Genomic DNA, 21,354 nt, shown 5'->3' with positions numbered 1-21,354 from the left:
CACAGCCCCCTGTCCCCCTCCCTCCCAGCAGTGCCCAAACTCCAGCTACCACACAAGGGAGGTGGCAGCCAGAGCAGAGTAAAGAGCCTGGCTCCAGCTCCCCTGTGGGTGTCATGGCCACAGCGCAGCCCAGGGGGGGAGTAAGATGCAGACTGCATTCTGCAGGCTTGGAGCTCCCTGCCCTGCCATCCTCCCCCCGGGGGCCTCTGCAGCACATGGTGGGAGGCAGGGATGCTCAGTGCCACTGCTGACAGCCCCATGCCAACTCCGCTACCATGGCAAGGTGCCCCCTGCCTGCCTGCCAGCAGCATCGAGTTGTGCCCCCCACCGCTTCCAGGTGTGCAAGGAGCAGCACACAATGGAGGCACAGCCAGCATGGGACTCCCAGCAGTGGCACCGAACTTCCCTGCCCCATTCTGCCCTCCCAAGCTGGGTCCCACCCACTGAACCACGGAGGCAGCAGGAGCCCCAAGCATGCAGCGGGCAGCCCACATCTGCCCCATGGCCAAATCTGGGGGGGCACATACCCTCCCATGCCCCAAGAACTGTGCATAGAGATGAGGAGTCACTGCCCACCCTCCCTTCCCCCTCTCCCCCCACAAACAAGTTGCCTGTGGCTCCGTCCTACTCCCTCACCAGGCCCTGCAGTCACACATTTTGGCCCTGGCCCCAGGCCCCATAGATTTCATAGATGTTAGGGCTAGAAGGGACCCCAAAGATCATCAAGTCTAGCCCCCTGTCCCAGGGGCAGGAAGTCAGCTGAAGTCAAAGGATCCAGCAAGATACGCATCCAAACGCTTCTTGAATGAGTCTAGAGTAGGTGCCTGCATCACTTCTGGAGGGAGTCTATTCCGGGGCTTGGACAGCAAAAAAAATTTTTATGTCCAGCCTAATACGATCTTGGAGAAGTTTATGACCATTGGTCCTTGTTTTTCCTTGGGGCACTCTGGTGAACAGCCATTCTCCCAGATCCTGATGTACACCCCTTATATACTTATAAGCAGCCACCAGGTTTCCCCCTGAGCCTGCACTATTCCAGGCTGAAGAGTCCCATGGCTCTCAGCCTCTCTTTGTAAGGTCTATTCTCTTGCCCTCTGATCATGCGCATGGCTCTCCTCTGGACTCTTCCAAGCTTCTCGACATCCTTCTTGAATTGCAGAGCCCAGAATTGGATGCAGTACTCCAGCTGCTGCCTCACCAAGGCCAAGTATACAAGAGGATGACATCCTGAGATTTACTTGAGAAGCATCCAAGGATGCAAGCCAGTATTGTTTGCTTTGCCAGCTGCAACACTGCATTAGTGGCTCATGTTCATCTTGTGGTCAATCATGACCCCCAAATCTCTTTCAGCCATGGTGCTAGCAAGTGTAGCACTGCCAAGCCTATAAGCACGCTGAGGGTTTTTTCTCCCGAGGTGGAGTACCTTACATTTATCTATGTTAAACATTGTCAGCTTTGTATCCACCCACTTACTATGTTTATCCAGGTCAGCTTGGATCACTAGCCTGTCTTCTGGTGTGGACACTATGCCCCAAAGTTTAGCGTCATTGGCAGTATCCCCCAACCCCAGCCCTGCCCCACTCTGCCCCCTCCATCCTTCATCATGGGGGCCTCAGTCTGCTCTCCCACCCAATGACTTAGCTGCGGGGAGCTGAAAAAGCAGCTCTCCACACTGCCTGGCTGCCACATGCATGTGTGCAAGCATACATGCATGAGGAACCCCCTGCCTGAACACCCTTGTCCCACTCCCCCCAACCCTAAACAGCTCCTTGCAGGCTGGAACCCAGCAATTTCCTGCATTTGTCTTCTTAAAAGGAGAAAATCTGAATTTTTCCATGGCAAATGGAAAACCCAGATCCCTACCGAATTACCAGCTTCACAGACTTCACACATCCCAGACAAAGCCTGCGAATTAATGCACGGAATCCATGGGGACATTGGTGATGTGTAGGGAGTGCATGAACACCCCCTGAGATTGTGTAGAGGGTAAACACAGGTGCATGTGAACCCCCTGGAAGCGTCTGTGGTGAAACCAAAAGTGCCGATGGAAGTGCACTTCTGCTTTTACCACTGGTGGCTCCGCGCTCAGCGATCGGCCACTGGGGGACCCTCATCCACCCCACCCTTCCGTTGGCAATCTGGTGCCCCCCAAGACTTGGGAGGCACCAGTCGCCCATGCATGGGGGGAAAAAGAAAATTTACCGAGTGCTGTGCCAAATCTCTGGGGCGGGAAAGTGGGGGAAGAGGCAGGAGATGCCCACTCACAGGGCTGCTGGTAAGATGGCTACCACCCCATCCCTTGGCACTGATTGGCTGTGAGGGCTGCCTGTCATGTGGCCCCACCCCTCGCCACTAATTAGCAGCAGGGCCACATGACAGGGGTGGGGCTACATGACAAAAAGCCCTTGCAGTGGTGAGGGAGTGGAGCCACATAACATGCAGCCTCTGTAGCCAATCAGCAGCAAGAGGCAGGGCCTCCAGAGCCATTCAGCCAATGAGAGGCATGAGGAGCATGCACTGCACTCTGCAAAATGGCTGCCCAGAGCTGTGTTATACCCATGAAATTGGGGGGCAGCCCCCACAAGTTAGCAAAGTCCCTATTTATACCACTTTATGTGTAACTTCTGTCCCTAGCCAGAGGGATCACAGAGATCACTCTGCAATGGCTGATACAGCACGGGGATTGGTCTAGAAGGTAATACAACTTCTTATTGTGCACACAATGCAATATATGTCAATTAAAACACAGCAAATGAATTACCTTCATATGCATTTATTTCCATTAATGTAGTTAATGTATACATACTACAGTCTCACCTTACATAAAACAACTAAATGGTGAGTTCCTCAAAGTACATCAACACGGCCACGATGTTGGTGTAGCAGTAATATGCTGGAATACCTGTTCTAGGATCAGTCTACCGACTAATGGAAATGACAGGGACAAAGTGGCAGCAGTGTTCAGCGAAGGCTGTACCAGCCCACCAGAGACCCAGAGTATGAGTCTGCTAGCCTGTGGTGCCATGTCTTGGTATTATTCATGTTAACTAAATTAACCCAGTTGGAGGATTCCCACCTGCACTACAATCACACTGTTATTTGACAGTCCAGACATACCCTCAGAAGCCTTTACTTTGATGCCCTCATGTCATCCCAATGGCATCAACTTCCAGGTAGGGCATAAAGGGACTGCCAGAGAGAGATAATGAAAGGTCTGGTACATAAGTAAGTTAGACAGCAGCTATCTAAAAGCATACAGCAAGCAGCTGTCACTCATTTCCACCAACTTCCATCAATCACCTCTATTATTTATCTGGCCTAATAGAAACTGTCAATGAAATGGGATATTGTCAAAGGATCGGTGTCACTCACTTTGCTTGCAAATGCCTGGTCTCTATACAACATTTACTTTTGATATGTCTCAGCCTCACCTTGTGCAACAATGGACTATGACCATTTAATTGATGTTATGTCTCAAATTAAGCCACTGAAAGCCATTACGTAAATCCTTTAGATTTTATTAATAACTAAAGCTTAAAGAGCTTCTGAAAAAGCTATCATACCCGGATTAACTTCTGGAAACAAGAAAGTGTATCTGGGAAGCAAAGATTCATTTGCTTACAAGAATACCTTAAATAGTACCAAGTGCAGGAACCCGGGAGGTGCTAAGGGTCAATTTTTTAAAAGGTATTTGTATATTTGAGAGACAGGTGGGGATTTTCAAGCAGGTTACATCTGTGCCAGTTGGGAACTTCTAAGGATCCAGCTAGGAACCTACAGGTTCTTTAGGTAGTTAAAAACCTTTAAAATATGTCCCTAAGATCCTGCAACTCTTTAGTGAGGTCAGGAATGGTTACCAGGAAGTCAGCACATTCAGGGTCAGGCCTCACATCTGCAGCAGTATCCTGCAGTCCATTTATCTTTTGGGCATATCTTTTTGGAACATTTCTAGGCAAGTCTGAAATACATTCAGAAACTGCAACATTAATATTGCAAAAACAGTATTTGCATTGAAATTAAACTTTCATGCTAAGTGCGACTGTGACAGTGAAATGAAAAAAGGATGGATCTATGGCAGATCGCTTTCCTGTGTTGAGTTTCCTGAGCTCACAGTTCACAGACTGAGGAAAAATTCTGATTGCCACTAAAACAGATTAAATACAGTGTAACTTACAGAATTCAACAGAATTACTCCAGATTTAACTGATGTCACTGAAATCTCAAGTTGATCTTCCATTCCTAATTCAAAATATCCTTCTTTGTTTTCTCAAAAGGTAAATGTCAAACAAATCCGATTAATTTAAATGGATATGCCAGCTGTCTCAATGTGTGTTTTTTAATGAGATCGCTGGTGTTTCTCTTTGTTTGGTATTTCAAAATTATGTGACAGCGCTACAGGAATCACATAAATTGTTGCTGCAGAGTATGGGCCCAATTCTGCAAAACCTCCATCATATAAGTAATATTCTTTCATATAAGAAATCCTCCTGATTCAAATCAGACAACTCATGTGAGAAATAGTGTGCTGGGTTTTGGCTTAACTCCATAAATACATTTAGGTGTGCATAATTATAACTTTTACAGAATTTTAAGTGCATGAAAAGGAGAGGGCTGAGATCTGATCCTGCCCTCAAATGCACAAGTGAACATTAATTCTTGACTTGTAAAAATCATTGGATATGTTTACTCATGCATGCACAGTAAGTGATTTGCCAAAAGCATGCCCATCAACATAGAAACTATCTAAAACCTCAGTGTTTTCCTCCAAAATTCAAATGAGTTAAAATGTTTTATTGAAAGAGCTGTGTTAAGAAATTGATCCCAGGTTGAATTTTTACATAACAAGATTCAGCACATAAACAGTTGTTATGAGAGATGTATAAATTCCCCAAGCACAAACGGTTATTCAACTTGAACAAGCACAAGGGCTATGCATGACATAAATAGAGCTTAGGCCCTCGGAGCAGGACATAACTGGGTTGTAAGTAAAGCACAGGTTTTATGCCAGCTCTCTTCATTTGCCACACCATGCCTGGTCCCCTTAAGGGTACACTAACAGCTTTTTTCTATAGCACATATGTACATGGGCTGAAACTCAAGTGAAAGAGTAATGTTAGTATAGAGGACATTTAAGGCTGTAAGAGCATTTTAAGTATAATACATAGTAGATATCTGATAAATAAAATTCTATCAGCAACACAATATTATGGACCATGCAGTCCTTACTCTTGCAAAAGTGCCATTACAAACAAGGTCACTAAGGTTTTTGCCCAGGTAAGGACTATAAAGCAAAGCTTGAATCTACAAAATATGTATTTGTAGTAGGAGATATTAAGGCAGACAAGATAATGTAGTATCCTTCTCCACAGACCATAGCATTTATTATGCTTTGACACAATTGTGTGTGTGGAGATGAACACAAATTACCAAAGAAAACTACCACATGTGTAAGTTAAGTCTATAAAACTTCCATGTGCTCCCAAAACCAGACTGAACACACTGCTCAGTCTGCTGGTGTACAAAAGCTGTTGATGGCTCCAGTCTTCAATATTACAACAGCACACACCCAACAACTACAGTATTGCTTAAAACTTCAGTGTGGCAATGCTATGAACACAATAGTAATACATAATTATTTCTCACAACTTTAAGACCAACATGAAACTTTAATCTTCTGCAAGTAGAGTCACTTCTCCCTGGAATCCTGTGTTACAGATAATGCCAATGACTATTCTCAGTGGCAAATGCAATCCCATACCAACATTTGAAATATCATTTTTAGCAATCTCAGTAGCTAAATATACCACCCAGGTGGTGTGTATATATATATATTTATCTCCTTAGCTAAATGCTTCAGGAAGTGGAACAACAGGAAAACAGCTTAAGTTAGCTTATTAGGTAATCATTCTCTCTACATTGATTAAAATCAGACAATGCATATATAACAAACAATAGCCTGGAAAATGATGCCTATTAGAACAGAATGAAGATGGAAGGAATTGTGACGGTAGAAGAGTTGCATCTGTTTTTTATTACATATTTTTTATTATCAGAGTAGTAACTTTGCAACAGCAGGTATCCTACTCACTTCTTATAGTTAAGACAGGATTCAAGGTACAGTACATGCAAACCACCAGAAACTCTTAAGACCATACAGTGCACAACAATAAAAAGTTTATTACCGTTCTGATGGTCAATAACAAAGTTTCCCTTTTGATTTCCTGCTTGAATGTCATAAGTCACATCATCTCCATCAGGGTCTATAGCATTTACTGTAGCAATCAATGTATTTGGACCTGCATCTTCAGAAACAAAACTTCTGTAGCTGATAAAAAGAAATTATAATCACATATTTACAAATGTTGATGAAAAGGTCTTATAAAATATATGTACAACTGAATGATGCTTCATTACATTATTTAATTATTATCTTTATAAAAGAATTAAGAGGTTTATAGTTTCATGAATAACGCAACTTTAGATGATGTGACGTTACTTTGTTAACCAACAAAACAATATGCTGATGAGACGTGCTATTTTGTCAATGAAACAATAAGGCTTCATATTTATCAAAGCAAATAATTAACAGGCTATTTCTGCCATTTCCTTCCATACCACTTTGGATTTCTTTTCTTTTCTTTTTTTCTGCATTTAATGTACAGCAAAATAAGAAAGCTTCATGAAGCCCAGGTAATTCAGTCATTCAAAACCATCTTAACTTTGCACCAGAAAACTAAATGAACTATAAATGATAACTTTAAACATTAAATACGGAGACAGAGGAATTCAAATCATCAAGTTTACTCTCTAAAAAAGCAGACAGTGAAAATTAACAAAATGAAACAAGAGTGGCAGCTTTAAGTTTTTCATAATTGAGGTACAAAATAATAATAGGAAGAGATATCTCCAAACAAAATTTAAAGAAAGGATATCTTCATCGTCATTATTTGCAACTTCGCTTTAGTCCAACATAAAGCATAACATTGTCTGCAGAGTAGTGTCTTAAAGGAACTGATGTATAGGTGATTATGGTGAATGTATGCAACATACCATTACAGATAAAATCTGCATTAAGTTCATCTGCATTAGATTCAAGAATGCATGAGCATAAAAAAGAAAAACCAAATAAGAAGTTATCACCTGGAATGTACATGGAGTTCAACAGAACACCTTCTCAAAGGAACACAGCAGTGTGTCACAGGGCAGGGTCCTAGGAGCAGCCATGATCTCTCCTAGTGCCCCCTACCGTGCCAAGTTGGTATAAATGCACCCTCGTTCTCGCCTGCCACGTCTTTGATGGTAAGAGTATTAAGGGAAGCTGCCTTTTGTCCTCCTTGGCACGGTACCCCTGACGTACTCCAGCCTGTGCCCCATCTATGGTGATTCTGTGCACTCCCGCCTCAAGGGCGACACGTGGTTCCTACCACCCCTAATACCACGCCCCAAGCCTCTCAGATGTACCGGACGTTGTCTTGTCAAAATCCCTTGCCGCGCCCTCATGGCGCCCCCTTGCTTGTCTACTCTTGCCCGCGCCCTTGCAGACACCCTTTGGGCTCGTCTCAATAGCCCACCCTGGGGCCTTTCTCTGTGCTCCCTGAGGACGCTCTCCGGCCTTCGTTGCAGCCACGCGCTCACCGGGGCGCTCTCTCTCTCTCGCCCACGCCGGGGCCTTGCCCTGCGATTCCCTCCTGCACTGGGACCCGTGTGCACCCTCCCTGGGGCTTTTATTCCTGTGTGCGCCCTCCCTGGGGCTTAACACAAGCACCCTCTGGGCTTCTCACTGGTGCCCACTCTGGTGCTCCTCACAATTGGGGCTCAGGTGGCCGTAGCCATGCCTGGCCCCCAAGGCACTGTGCCCCTTCTCAGGGCTGAGGTCACTGCACCCCCTCCTCGGGTCTATAACCCCACCGAGGCTCAGGTGGCCATAGCCGTGCCTGGCCCCCAGACCTGCCTTCTCGGGTCCTATGCCCCACTGGGGCTTTTCCCTCACAACACTGCCACACTGGGGCCGGGGTCAATACACCGCAAAACATGGCGCCTTTTCCAGCACCAGGAACCCCCACGCTACGGAGGACCTCCTATGAGGCCTCCTCCAACCCCTACAGCCTCACCCGGTCCTCCAGTCTAACAACCAAAAGCAATAACATAAGCCAACTGGCTACAACTCAAAACTAAGCCTCCTGGCTAAATGCAAACTCTAGCCCTCTGGCTAAACCTCCCTCAAATCCCTACCAGGGCTTTCTCCTCCCAGTCCTTAAGCCGAAGCTGTTCAGGCCATCAAGCTTCTCTTAGGCTGCCTACTCTAGCAGAGCTCCTTCGATGTTAGTGGGGAACTGCTTGCTTTGCCTCAGCCTAGGCTGTTTATATAGGCCAGGCCCTGCCCCCTTCTGGTCAGCTGACCGACTGCAGTTGCCCCGGCAACCGGCACCCATACCTTTCCTAGGAGCAGTCACTTCAGTGCCCTGTGACACAGTGGAAGACACTTCTGAGCTCTTCAAACAAGGAAAATACCTGCAATGTTTGACCTGACGGAAAATTGTTCTGTGACCCCAAGTCTGGCACTTTGTTTGACCCTACACAAGTCCATCGAACAGATACCTGAAAGGTTTCTGCGTGCCATAAGAAGTATGAAGTTCAATGTTTCAATGGAAGGTAAGGGGAAAAAATTAACCAAGAAACAAAAACAACTGCATTAAAAGTCCCAAAGCATGAGATTATCAAATTCCTCCCACAGCTACCCTCCATCACAGGAAGCTAAGTGGTTCAGGTTCCAAATTTCATTGGCCCTGAATGCCAGCTACAAAATACTAAGCACCACACACTCCAGAGTACAGACTGTTTTTCTCCAGAGTGGCCATTTTTGGGAGAAGAATTATGAACATCTGTACACTCATGGTTTCTCCTGAGAGAACATGGACTCTCCCTGGAGAAACTGAACATCTGTTCATAGCCAGTTCTGTAACAGCAAAATGACTGTGAAACTTTTGCTCCCAGATACAATAATCTGGCTGTATTGACTTGAGAAAACTGTATGCATCCAGACAGCAGAAGCTGGTTCCATGCAAATCTCCCTATGGATAAAATAGATCCAGAGACCACTAAGTAAAAAGAGAAATTAAAAATAATTAAAACAACATTAAAATAATGCTTACTTTTTAATATATTCTGTAGTAAAACTTGAATGTTAAACTTTTTTTTCTTTGACTTTTGCTAAGTTTGCATTCTGATTCCAGTTTGTTGATAATTAAAACATGACTACTGGCATTCATTATCTAACAAAAACAGGTACCAAAACCTTTGTTTTTAAAGTAGTAATGCATGAAGCCAAAGACACTTGTGCTCCACAACTATGTATAAGGAATAAACAAGCTAACAGATTGGTATGTCTGCCTTGGAAGTGTCAATTTAACAGCTTTGAATATTATCAAAAGATGTGTGTTTGTAAGGGTTGCAGAATTTAAGAGTAGCAACATCTGGACATGCATAGAGCACCACTAACAACCTTTCCAAACGACCTCAAGAATATTTAGTTGCATCTCAGCTGGTGGCTTGCTAGAAGGAAGGAAAGTAGGAATTTTTTTATTCCTTTATATAATATAAGGAATGTCAGGAAACCTTGAAGTTTTGTTCAACCTTGAAGTTGTGCAGGTTTATACGAGCTGATTTCTAACTGTGCAAACTTGGTACTCCTGAAATCCCTTCCTGAGCTTTGCTCAGAGCAACTTCTACTTTTAAGTTGATAAATGAAAATCAGAAGGTAACAGTGGGAAACTGGGAATTCCACAGGAATCTGTCACTTGAATGTAAAGGCATTCTGCTTCTGACACAACTTCAGACGCTTCTAAAACCCAAGCTTTGAAGAGAAAAAGCCTAGAGCATGTAATCTGTATTTGTGGAGGAAGTGACTGAGAAGAAACACATTCCAGTTATCTATTGTATACGTTTATCCTGTGACTTCTTCTCTAATGCAGTAGTCATTTAAGACTGTCACTTACTAAGCATTTTGCTTTAGCAATTCAGTAAAACTGGGGTGCAAGAATTTTACTAAAGCCTAAAGTTTTACCAAAGTCTAAACCATTTATTTGCCGATTGTTGTCAATTTAAGTTAGTCAACAAATTGTACAGTTAAGAATCAGTTTAGATATAGCAATGGTTGGAGTCTATGCCAATACAGTATTCATTTACTTACAGACTAATGATGAAGACCTATAATCAAAAAGCCCATTGACTCTGTTACAATGAACAGCTAGAAGATGATTAACTTGTCAGACAGTCTCGAAATTATACACGGTGGGTAGTATGTACGTCTGCATTTCTATACAAATCACTTCACACCATGAAAAGAAAAAACAAACTTGCAAAATTTCTGCCTTCCTCCCAAACATGAATCAATTAATTCTTTTTTGCAAAATGTATAAAATTGTAATGTTTTGCTGTAAGTGAGGACTCAATCCTATTTCCCTACAAGCTTCATCAGCAGCATATCTCAAAAGGATTCTGAAATCCTGGTATACATCCAGAAAAAGTTCTCTTCTAATTTTGGATCTGATCCTAGCTCATAATCCCAAATGAGGATTTGGATATATGAATGAAGATCTCAAAACCAAAAACTAGGGGTGCTCTGATAAAGATTTTCTTGGCCAACACTGATAGCTGATTATTAGCCAACCATATCGGCTGATACCAATCCAATAGCTGATCTACAGGAATGCACACAGGCAGCTTAGAGAGCAGCATCCTGCTGGTAAATCTGCAAAGGGGAAGGGGTGTGAGGGAGAGAAGGGGCATGGGGGCAGAGGCAGGGGCAAGCACTGCACAGCCAGGGTGGTGAATGTGACCCCAGGTTGGGGAATGGGAAAGAGCCACAGGCACCTCATCCAAGAGGCACTAGGGAATGGGGAGGGGGGACAGCTCCCCACTACTGTGCACATCCCCGGGGGGGCATGGGGGGCATGTGCCCCTCTGGACTTGTGCTCAGGGTGAGTGCAAGCTGTCCACTGCAGGATCAGGGCCAGGGGCTGTGGCTGGCCTCTTCCCAGTGAAGAAGCTGGGCTGGGAGTGGACGGGGGCAGCGGTGGCACTGAAAGGGGTGGTTACAGGGGGCTACAAGGAATTTGGGAACCCTGCGCTGGCCACAGGGAGGACTTGGGGAGCTAGAGCCACCCCAAGGAAAAGGCAGCAGAGCAGAGTGCCCCAAGCAGGGGTGATGCTATAGGGGGAGTTTGTAGAGCTATGGGCACCCCAAAATTCCCTGTAACCCCCCTGTAGTAACCCCTTCCAGAGCTGCCACCACTGCTCACCCACGTAGCTGAGCCCACCCCACCTCTGCCCACCCTGCTTCCAGCCCCCTGCTAGGAAGAGGCCACCACAGCCTTTAGTCCCAAGCCTGCAGCCCACTTTCACCCTGTGCACAAATCCAAGGCCTCCCCCAGGGGTGCATGCAGTGGCAGAGAGCCACCACCCCTCCCCACCTCCTGCAGCTCCATCCTGCGCCCCACTGCAGGGTCACATTCACTGTCCTATATGGGCAACATCTGCCTCTGCCCCGCTCCCTCTCTGTGGGGGCCTCAATCTGCCCCTTTCCTCCCCCACGCCCTTTCCTCACCACAGACTTACTGGCATGGTGCTGCTCTCCATGCAGCCAGGCTGCATTCCAGCATGTAGAAGTTAATCAGTGACATTATCAGCTACACCAGGCAAAAAAAGTCAATAGCCAATAATGTTAATTTTCCTTTTATCAGTGCCAATCCAATTTGCAACCAATATATCTGTGTACCTCTACCAAAAACCACAGCTGGAGGTATTACAGAATCCCTTTTCCAAAGAATTTGTACTTTTAAACAATCAACTTTTTTTACCTTTTGAAGTAGCTATCCTACTAAGTATCCTACGGACTTTCAGGACCAGGTTCTGGGAGAAGGTATAAATTTCTCAGTTGGGCCCCATTAGACGCAATTTCACCACTTACTATCGTGTGAGAGAACGTAAAGGATTAAATTTTGATATGATTGGCACAAAGAGCTGGAAGATGATGCAAGCAAGAAGCAGCCAACTTTAAAGTAAGTATTCACATACTACTCTTAGTTGCTTTTTCTGCATCACCTATCTCCTCTGGCCCCTTTGTTCATGTTTATACTAGTTCTGTGGTGCAGCCAAGCAGGTGTCATTGAGAAGCATACCTGCTCCACAGGAACTAAATCTGGAAATGAGGCAGTGAAGCTGCTACAAGGGTACCCCCTGCTATTTTAAAGAGTGATGTAGATAGAGATTTCAAAAGTGGTGATGAAGAGCATCCTCTGGATAGCTTTCCTGTCTCATTTTGACATCTGGCACATGGAGAGTGGAAGCAGGGGGACAGGTGTGCTTCTTGATACGAATGTGCCATTTATCTGTGTTACAAACGGTAGAATCTCTTCAATCGAATGGACTAAGTACAAAAGATTATATATGCAAGAGTGATCTAATTTAAGAGAATGAAACTCTGCAGGATGCCAAATAAATTTTGGGGGAGTGCAAAAGAAATACTACCCGTAGGTGCAAGTTATGCCAAATCAGACTCTCTAAACCTGACTTTTCAGACTCAAAAATGAATGCGTCACAAAGTCCCCTGAAACTAGCTTTACATTTTATGAATTAAGAACCAAATATAAGGTCTCATTTTACTGGTGAGGATGAAAGGGTCTGGCCCTCTATGCACATCTCAATTGGATTATTAATACAAGAGACAAGAGTAAAAAGAAAATATCTTATATATTTACATTGCCTGGGAAAATTCAGGTGCTTCATCATTCACATTTGAAACATGGATCCTAACAGTTGCTGTGCCAGTCTTTGGCTCTTCCCCTTTATCTACAGCCATTATTATAAACTCATAAAGATGGTTGGGTCGCTCATAGTCCAACTGTTCTGCTGGAAAGATAGTACCCTCTGAAGAAATACTAAACTCTGGACTCAATGTGTAATACAGTATTTCAGCATTTTCTTCCGAATCACAGTCGCTGGCTGCCACTAGTAAAACAGAAGGAAAAAAGATAGTTTCTAAATCAAAGTTTATGAATTAGATTGTTAAAAACTTATATAAAAAAGTAACAAATGGCATTAACACAGTAATAACTTTGCCTTAAAATGTAACAGTTGAAAGAATTCCTTAAAAAAATCCACAGGATATAATGTTTCTATAATAACTGACTATACTTCAAAAGCTATGAAGACAAGAATCTCCATAAGTACTGTATCAAAAGAAGATATTCAATTCTCTGAGTAGTTGCAGCTATTGAATCATGTTAGGCTTTCTCTTCATTAAAGAGCCCTCTTATCAGAAATCTTTCCTCTGTATGCATACTTATAATCTTATGCCCACCTGATTTGTACTACCCAAATTAACTTTGTCCCCATAATCCCTGATCCATCAAATACATGATTAACTTTACACAAGCAGTCCCCTGAGTTCAACTGGACTTCTCATGCATGTCAAATTAAGCATGTATTTGAGCGTTTGCCAGCTAAGCCTCACAATCTGCAAAAATACAGCGAAACCCAAAACAACATTATCAGAAGACTGCAAAATTCTATTACTTAATATTCTGAGTTTCAGTTTTCAATATTCTGCTAGTAATTTACTAATTTAATCTGTGTGCATACTTTTGCAAACCAAAGGAAAAAGTAAATAAAAGAATACTCTTAAATCCTTATGCAACTGTTTGTGTTTGGTGTAAATTTGTTTTACTACTTGACTACTAATTTTTCCAGAAGCATCTCGATTATATTATTTTGCCATTTCACATTTTTCAAAGAGGTGCATATCCTCATTCTAAACAATAAATCTAGTAAGGTCCAAATTTTGCTCAAATACTCACAACACACAAGGCCCCAAGTACAGCAGAACTACTGTATATTTCAGTGAACTATACTGGGGCAAAGAAAAACAGTGGACATCCCACAAAGAGGCTCTTTGCAGAACACATGGATGTTTCAGTGGTGCTACTGGCCAAATTCATTGCCATCCCTCAGAAAATGGGATATAGGAACTATATGGCTACTGCAATCCCATGGCTGCAGCAGCAACCGCATTTGCAATGCCCTACAGTTTCTCATAGAAAAAAATTGTTTCTTTCCTTCCTCTTCTCTCCATTTAACTTCTTTGAGCTATACATACAGGGGCACGGCCCCACGACCCAAACCTACAGTATGCCAATTGCCACCTCAGAGTTATGAATACCCTCAAACTGGTAACTTGTGCTTCCAAGGGAAAATTCTAATTACGAGCAGAAAACAATACTGCTACTGAGGATAATAAATAGCTTTGAAAAGTGCTTACCTTGCAGAAGTGCAGTTGTCATAGTAACTGTTTCAGGAACATTATCTTTGTTATAGATTGACTGTTGGAATTCTGGGGCACAATCATTCACATCTCTGATTACAACCAAAACCTGAATGGAAAAGATGAAAGCATTAAGTAGTATCAGAGTGGATCAGGGCAATGCCTTCATCAGCATAGATATATCTGATGCAAGGATTGTCTAAAAATAATCATCTTCGAGGACGCAGAAGCTATAGCCCATAGGAAAAGCGGATTTCATTATACTGCTCTTTTCTAGCTGAGAACTGTTCTTTATATCAGGCAGATTCCCACACAATAGCAGTTGTCTAATCCCAACATTCTTCTACAGCAATATTTTTTTATTTTTCTCATTTTTTGTTTTCTTAGCCCTCTCCAAACTTGCAATATTTTTTATTATGTCTACCTGCCAATACTAAAACTGTCAATTATCATTCATTATCAGCATGAATGTGGCTGAGACCAGATTTTGAATTTAACTACACTTACTCCACTGAAGGTAGCTAGACCAATGCAAATACAGACTTGCTCCTAACCTTACTTTAAAATATTTTCATTCCCTTTGGTCAATATTATGGCTCAGGAATACATCTACCCCACAGAGACAGTGAGATGCTGTATAAACCAGGCTACATGGAGCTGTGTGCTGTTATAAACTAGACTGCTTCCAATACTTAGGTTAGCTGGACTGTATCTATGTTATGTTACTGTCTATAGTGTAGACCAGGGATGTAAATATCATTTAAAATATTATCTGTTTAACCTCCTTCAATTATGTCAGTTAAATTGTTAACCGACAGATCACACCTAGTTTAGAGACAGCCAGCATGAACAGTCCCGACCCTTTATGTCTTCACCATGCGCCCAGCACTGTGCGGGCCCCAGGTCACTGGTGGGAAGCCATGGGCAGGGGGCAGCAGGCACAGCTGCACCACTGGGGGATGGTGCCCAGCTGCACAGAGCCATGGCTTCCCCTCACCTTCATGAGCAGGGACTGGGGATGCAGATAGAGCCTGAGTTGTAGACCTCTCCTTTGCCCAGATCCTGATACCATTGGGAGGGAGCGGAGAGGAGGGAGGTGGCGGGACCCCACAGGGGTCAGATGGCACCGTCCTGCCACAGCTATAAGGCTCCCGGCCCCACAGTGGGTGCCTGACCCCTGCAGTAGCAGGGCCTGGGCAGGGCAGCAGGATCCCTGTGCCTCCCACTGTACTTGTGCTGCCACAGCCTGGACCTGGAAGGCTCCTCCGCACTGCTGAGCCATACCCTCCCCAGCTTGCCCTGGGAGGAGGAGGGTCTGGTCCCAGTGGGGTGGCCTCCACCAGGCGTGCCGCATCCTTCCCCTCCCACCCATGGTGCTGGGGTTGTGTGGGGCCTTGCCCAGCCCTGAGGTGGGGCTGAGTGGGCAGCTGGCTTGGCTCAAAGAGGTGCCACAGCAGCTGGAGTGGGCAGCGCTGGGTCTGAGGGGTTGTGGCCAGCCCCTTCTGTGGTGAGCACAGCCCCAGGGCATTCCTGAGGGACAGCGGTGCAGCAGCTGGGAGGCTACTACTGCAGTTTCCCCTGGGATCCCTGCTGATCCACTACACAGCTAAGACATCTCACTGCTGTTGTGGGAAGGCCCTGCCTGACCCCTGTGTGCACCCTGGGATCTTCCTCCCTCCCTCCTTCCCCTTGGCAGTGGGATCTGGGCACAGGAAAGGTTCAGCTCCATCTGCAGCCCCAGCCCCTGCTCATGGGGGTGAAGAAAAGCTGCAGCTCTGCAGCTGGGCACCACCCCCAGCGACTCAGCCATGCCCACTGCCCCCTGCCCGTGGCTCTCCACCAGTGGCCTGGTTCCCACACAGCACTGGGTACACAGTGAAGACATAAGGGGCCAGGGCCATTCCTGCCAGAGGTCACTAAACAGTAAGCAGTAAACGGTATAAATATGTAATTTAACCATGTAACTGTTCACATCCCTAGCGTAGATATATCTTCAGACATACTCTCAAATGCATCTGAGATGCAGGGTAGCACTGGCTTTGGTGAATACCAGTACCTTTGCTTGTGGTACTAGAAATACCTCTTTTACAATCTTGCTTGGTTATCGCTACCTGGCATTGCATTACTCCTTGTAGACAGATCTATAGTCTTTCTCCGATTTAGAACAGCACAACTCAGAAATAATTTTACAACGACCAAGCTGTGCCACTGTTAAAAAGTTTTAAGTAAAACTGCAATAAGTAGATGTGCCTGCAAAGTAACCTTCCTGGCCTTCTTCAAATCCCACCTTCCCACTTTATAAATCTTCTTTCATTAGACAAAACAGCAACTATCAATGATGATTATCCACTGCTCGTGTGCTATGGCAACAACTTGTTATGCTAATGTGACAGGCTAGCCAGTAGTGATTTGGCCCACGGGTTTTAAAAGGGTAAAAAATGATTGGAGGGCTTGGGATTCCCTTTCCTCACCAACCAGGCCCTAGAGATGGGGAAGGATTTGCCCCATCCCCACGGCCCAGGTAGAGAAACTAGACCTGAATTAAGACTCACCCTCCATGTCCCCAGATTGGCCCCTCTAGCCACCTGGAGGGGGATAAAAGGGGCACTGCAGCTGACCTGGGGAGAGACCAGTGAGGGATGATGAAGAAGGAGCTCTGAAGAGCTGGGCCAGGGGGGCAGGAGCAGATGCACCAGAAGAGCCCGGGGAGCAGGACCTGCAGGCGGCAGTTGAGCTCTCAGCAGCGCGGCACGCGGCCGGCAGAAAAGGGTCCCCACTGGGCTCCAGGATCCCCAGGAAGAGGCTGGGCAGCACAGAGTGTGACCTGCAGGAGAGGTTCCCTACCCAGCTCCAGCAAAAGACTGTGCGACATGGCATGTGGCCAACCCAGGAGGCTTCCAGCTCAGCTTCCAGTTTCCCCAGCAAGATGCTGGGCAGCATGGTGTGCAGCCAACCCAAGAGGCTCCCAGCCCAGCTTGTAGTTCCTCCAGCAAGAGGCAGGCAGCTCAATGTAAGGCATGGGGCTCCCAGAAAATCAAAACCAACCCCAGCACTTGTGGCTGAGTGGGAGAGTTTCTACTTCCCAGGTGGGAGACTTGAACTCAAGTCCTGGCTGGGTCAAGTTGGGGTGAGTGAAGTGTCAGGGGGAAATATTCTTGTCAGAGTGGAAAGGGTCATTATATTTCCCCTCTTCCCCCCTCCCAGGTGTCTATGCCCTATATCTTGCTGTTATCCTGCATCTCATATTTTGTCAGCCAGTATCTTCTGTTGCGTCTGTTTGCACCTCATATTTTGTCAAACCTGTCTGCTGCCACGGCACCCTGGTTAGGTATCACTGCTATAAGAAATCTAGACTAACTTGGAGAAGTAGCAGGAAAATTAGAAAAACTGATAGAAAAAGAAGAATGGCAGAGTGTTTACCTCAACTGCACTGCTAAATTGTTCCTGACTTTCTGTTGCTCTAACCAGAAGAAGGTACTGGTGTTGATCGCTCTCGTAATCGACACTCCGAGTCAAGCTGATTTCTCCTGCTGCTGGGTGGATGCTGAATAGGCCACTAGGATTAGTGAGTAAGCTGTAGCTCAGGGATTCATTTTGGTAGGACAAAGCAGAAATGGTAAGAAACCTGGATGAAAATTAAGCAAAGTGAAAAAAAAGGAAAAAAGAAACTGGCAAAGAGAAAAGTCATCAAATTAAAGTGATTACTTTCCTCTTTGAAGTTCTTAAAAAAATAACTTCTTATAAATCTCCTATATTTGTTTGTCTAATTTTATTATTTGAAACAGGAAAATAAACAATATAGTAAAATTGCAAACTCAGTCATGAAGACTGAATGGAAGCGGAATTAACTGGAGTCTATGAGAATTTTACCTTAAAAACCATGGAATTTGCCCCTAAAAATGGAAAAAAAAAATACATCACTTAGACATATGCTGTCTGATCATATAGAACATGCCTTATGGAAATTCCTTCAGACTCCCACCATCACGCAGAATTAAATAGAGAAGATGACAGCTTAAATTAGTATTTTCTTCCTGCACCTTTTTATATTGCTGGTCAGAACTTCTGAAGTTGATACTGTATTTGAAATGCTGACATTGTCAAAGGCTGTTTCAGATCTTTTTTATAGTATTTATTATTTGTATTCTATAGTAATCAAGAATCCTAATCATGAACCAAGATTCCACTGTGCAAAACACCTAGCCAATTTATCCTATTTAATATAGGATGAATAGGCCTGCAGGGTTCTACAATAATCTGTATTAGTAATATTTATTATTGTACAATGATAGATTGCTTTCAATAGGGGGCATTTCTACAGCAATGGCCTCTGTCATGTTATAATCTGATTACAATCAAGATGAAATGGGTCATTCCTTCTGCAAACTGCTGGGGAATATGACAAATTGGCTGCCTAGCTGGCTAGTATCCTCTTAACTCTGAAAATATTTTTGAGTGCTCAGAAAAAAAATTGTTTCAAAATCCTTCTTATGTTTAGCTCAAGCCTTGACTGAATCCAAGATGGCAGGCATGAAATGCTCTGCTAGAATTCCACAGTTCTTCTAATACCAGAACAGAGAAAGATTTCTATCCATCCAACTTTTAAAGCAAACACACACACAACATCAGTTAGTATCATTACACTCAGAAAGAATGTAGCTATATCCATGTTGAAAAATGTAATAAAAATAATAGAACTGGAATACTATATCTGTTACAATACAACATATCAGCTTAAAAATCAACAGATGTGTCGATCCATTTTGGGTATAAGCTGTCTGAAACATTACAGCAAGTCAGTGAGGATGGTGGGATGGAAGCGAAGGTAGAATTTATCTCACCATATCTAACAGCATTTTCTAGCCCCGTAAAAGGTTCTGCATTATTGTACTCAATTTTTGGTCACACCTATCAGAATGGCACGATGAACCCATCCAAAATCAAATGATCAGCCTTTGTGGCATCTTCCTTTTTGCTTAGTTTTTTGTTGCAACTAATAAAAGCAGCAAACATAACGACTGCTTCTAGTTTTCATATGATGTAACTGATTTTCTTCTAAATGTTGACAAATTTCCTGAAGTGGAAGAGTACACACAACAGGATATTTTCCTTCCCTTCTTAATGCTTCAATTATTAAGGACATTGGTTTAAAAATTATGGTATATGCAATGTCCACTACCTGCTATTATCAACATACTTTTAAATGCAAACGTTTTACCCTTCCTCATCACTATTTGAAATAAAATGACGGCTGAAAAGTACACCCACTATATCTTAGATACCTTTTCCATTGAGTAATAACCACTCATATCAACTGCAATCTGCCAATTCCATAAATACTTTGGGATAATAGTATCACAGTTAAGCTAGGAAGCCTTGTTATGATTTGTATGGAGGTGCTTTTAAACTGTTACTTACACTTTTCCCTGTGGAAAGTTTTCAGGAACATTAGCAACATATGATATGTTGGTAAACTGTGGTGGTCGAAGCCCAGCAATCACAGAAATAGAGGCAGGAGATCCTTTGTTACCAAGTTTATCTGCTGCTAACACTGTCAGGAGGTACTCTCTGTCCTTTACAAGTGGCAATCCTGTTGTTTTAATCCAGCCAGTGTCCTTCTCAACAATAAATCTGTCTTCTCCACCTAAAATACATTTATATATAGATATACACATATATACACACACAAATCCTGAAATCATGACCAGCAACCACTTTTTACGGAATGTACTGAAAGAGGTGGAAGGCCCATGAAGTTCATGTACATTTAAAAATAATATAAAAATCCATCTAAAACTTGCTTTCGTAATTACTGTTCTAAGGTAGAGATTTTTCTGCAAGGATATCACTAGGTGTGATATTATACTTCACTACTTTGGTATATGGGTCCTAAAAAGAAATGAATATTCTATTAGTCAAATACAGGAAGTTTATTTTCACTCATCCTTTACTACCAATATGGGAAAAACTCTCACTAGAGGCATACAAACAAATTCACCTCTGAGGATAAACAGTACTACAACTACTCCTGTTAAGTATAGAAGGAAAAAAAACAAGAGTGTTAAATTTTTGCAAATGCACGTGTTTTAACTTACCTTCGAGGAGAAAGTATTCTACAGCTCCATGGACTCCTTCATCTCTATCCACAGCAAGAAGCTTATATACTGGTGTTCCTGCTGCAGCTTTAGGAGACACCACAGCCAAGAATGGGAATGGCTCCATGGCCCATTCAGGTGCGTTGTCATTCACATCTGTCACAGTAACTTCTAAACGCAGCAAGTACCAATCCTTTCCTAACAGTTAACAAAAAAATAAAGAAATGCTTAGCCAGCTGCTTACAAACACTTAAAATAGAATTTCTAAAATCTGTTCAGAGAGGATCTAGTATAATTGAAAGAAATACTTGTAGAAAACTCAATTTCATAGTTAATAAGATGCAGATGTTCTTCTGCTGCACTTAAAAGGAACTATTTTGTAAGTAGGGACCTACCAAATTCACAATTTCACATTTTTTGCAGAAACTAAAAATACAATCAGTCGCTGCAAAAAAATGTGAAAATCAGCAGCTGGGGTGGGGAAGAGTGTAAAGCAAGGGGGGAAAGAAGAGGGAGGTGGGGAAAGATTTTCATAGTGGAATGCAATGGGCCCCATGATTCTGACTGGCCAAGGGGCCTGTGGCAGTGCACCTTTGGGTGCTTGCCACTTTAAGGGCTGGAGGCAGACACCCAGCAGGTGCCTGATTAGGGCGGCCATTTTAAGACCCAGTTGATATAGGGTGAGGCAGCAGTTTTCTGCCAGTAGCTGAGAGAGAAACATCAGCCGGCTGAGCTATGGCTGAGAAACAAAGAGTACACTCATGTGGCCAGGATCTACAGACACAAGACAAGGAAAGCTAAGGCACCCATGGAGGTCAAGCTGGCAACTGAAAATAAAGACAACAAAAAATCATTCAACAGGTACATAGGGAACACGAAAAAAAAAAAAATCAAGCTCCACTGTGGCACCCCTATGGAACACAGAGGGGAAGCCCACAG

The 21,354-nt window shown here is 43.7% G+C and overlaps 1 protein-coding gene across 1 annotated transcript in view; it reads right to left on the bottom strand.

The window, feature by feature from the left end:
* LOC149857179 (neural-cadherin-like) overlaps positions 1 to 21,354 on the bottom strand; it is a 136,619-nt gene that overhangs the window by 63,535 nt on the left and 51,730 nt on the right. The window contains exons 2-7 of the mRNA XM_090063271.1: positions 20,416 to 20,613; positions 19,739 to 19,964; positions 17,741 to 17,945; positions 14,318 to 14,429; positions 12,759 to 13,008; positions 6,183 to 6,325 (exon numbers count right to left, since the gene is read on the bottom strand). Of these exons, the coding sequence (XP_089919397.1) occupies positions 6,183 to 6,325; positions 12,759 to 13,008; positions 14,318 to 14,429; positions 17,741 to 17,945; positions 19,739 to 19,964; positions 20,416 to 20,613 (1,134 nt within the window). The remainder of the gene's footprint in view (positions 1 to 6,182; positions 6,326 to 12,758; positions 13,009 to 14,317; positions 14,430 to 17,740; positions 17,946 to 19,738; positions 19,965 to 20,415; positions 20,614 to 21,354) is intronic.

Source organism: Crocodylus siamensis, chromosome 9, assembly GCF_052110815.1.
Source record: "Crocodylus siamensis isolate JL-2025a chromosome 9, ASM5211081v1, whole genome shotgun sequence".
Lineage (NCBI taxonomy): Eukaryota > Metazoa > Chordata > Crocodylia > Crocodylidae > Crocodylus > Crocodylus siamensis.
The sequence above is the reverse complement of the archived record's forward strand: the minus strand, read 5'-3'. Positions and strand labels throughout refer to the sequence as shown.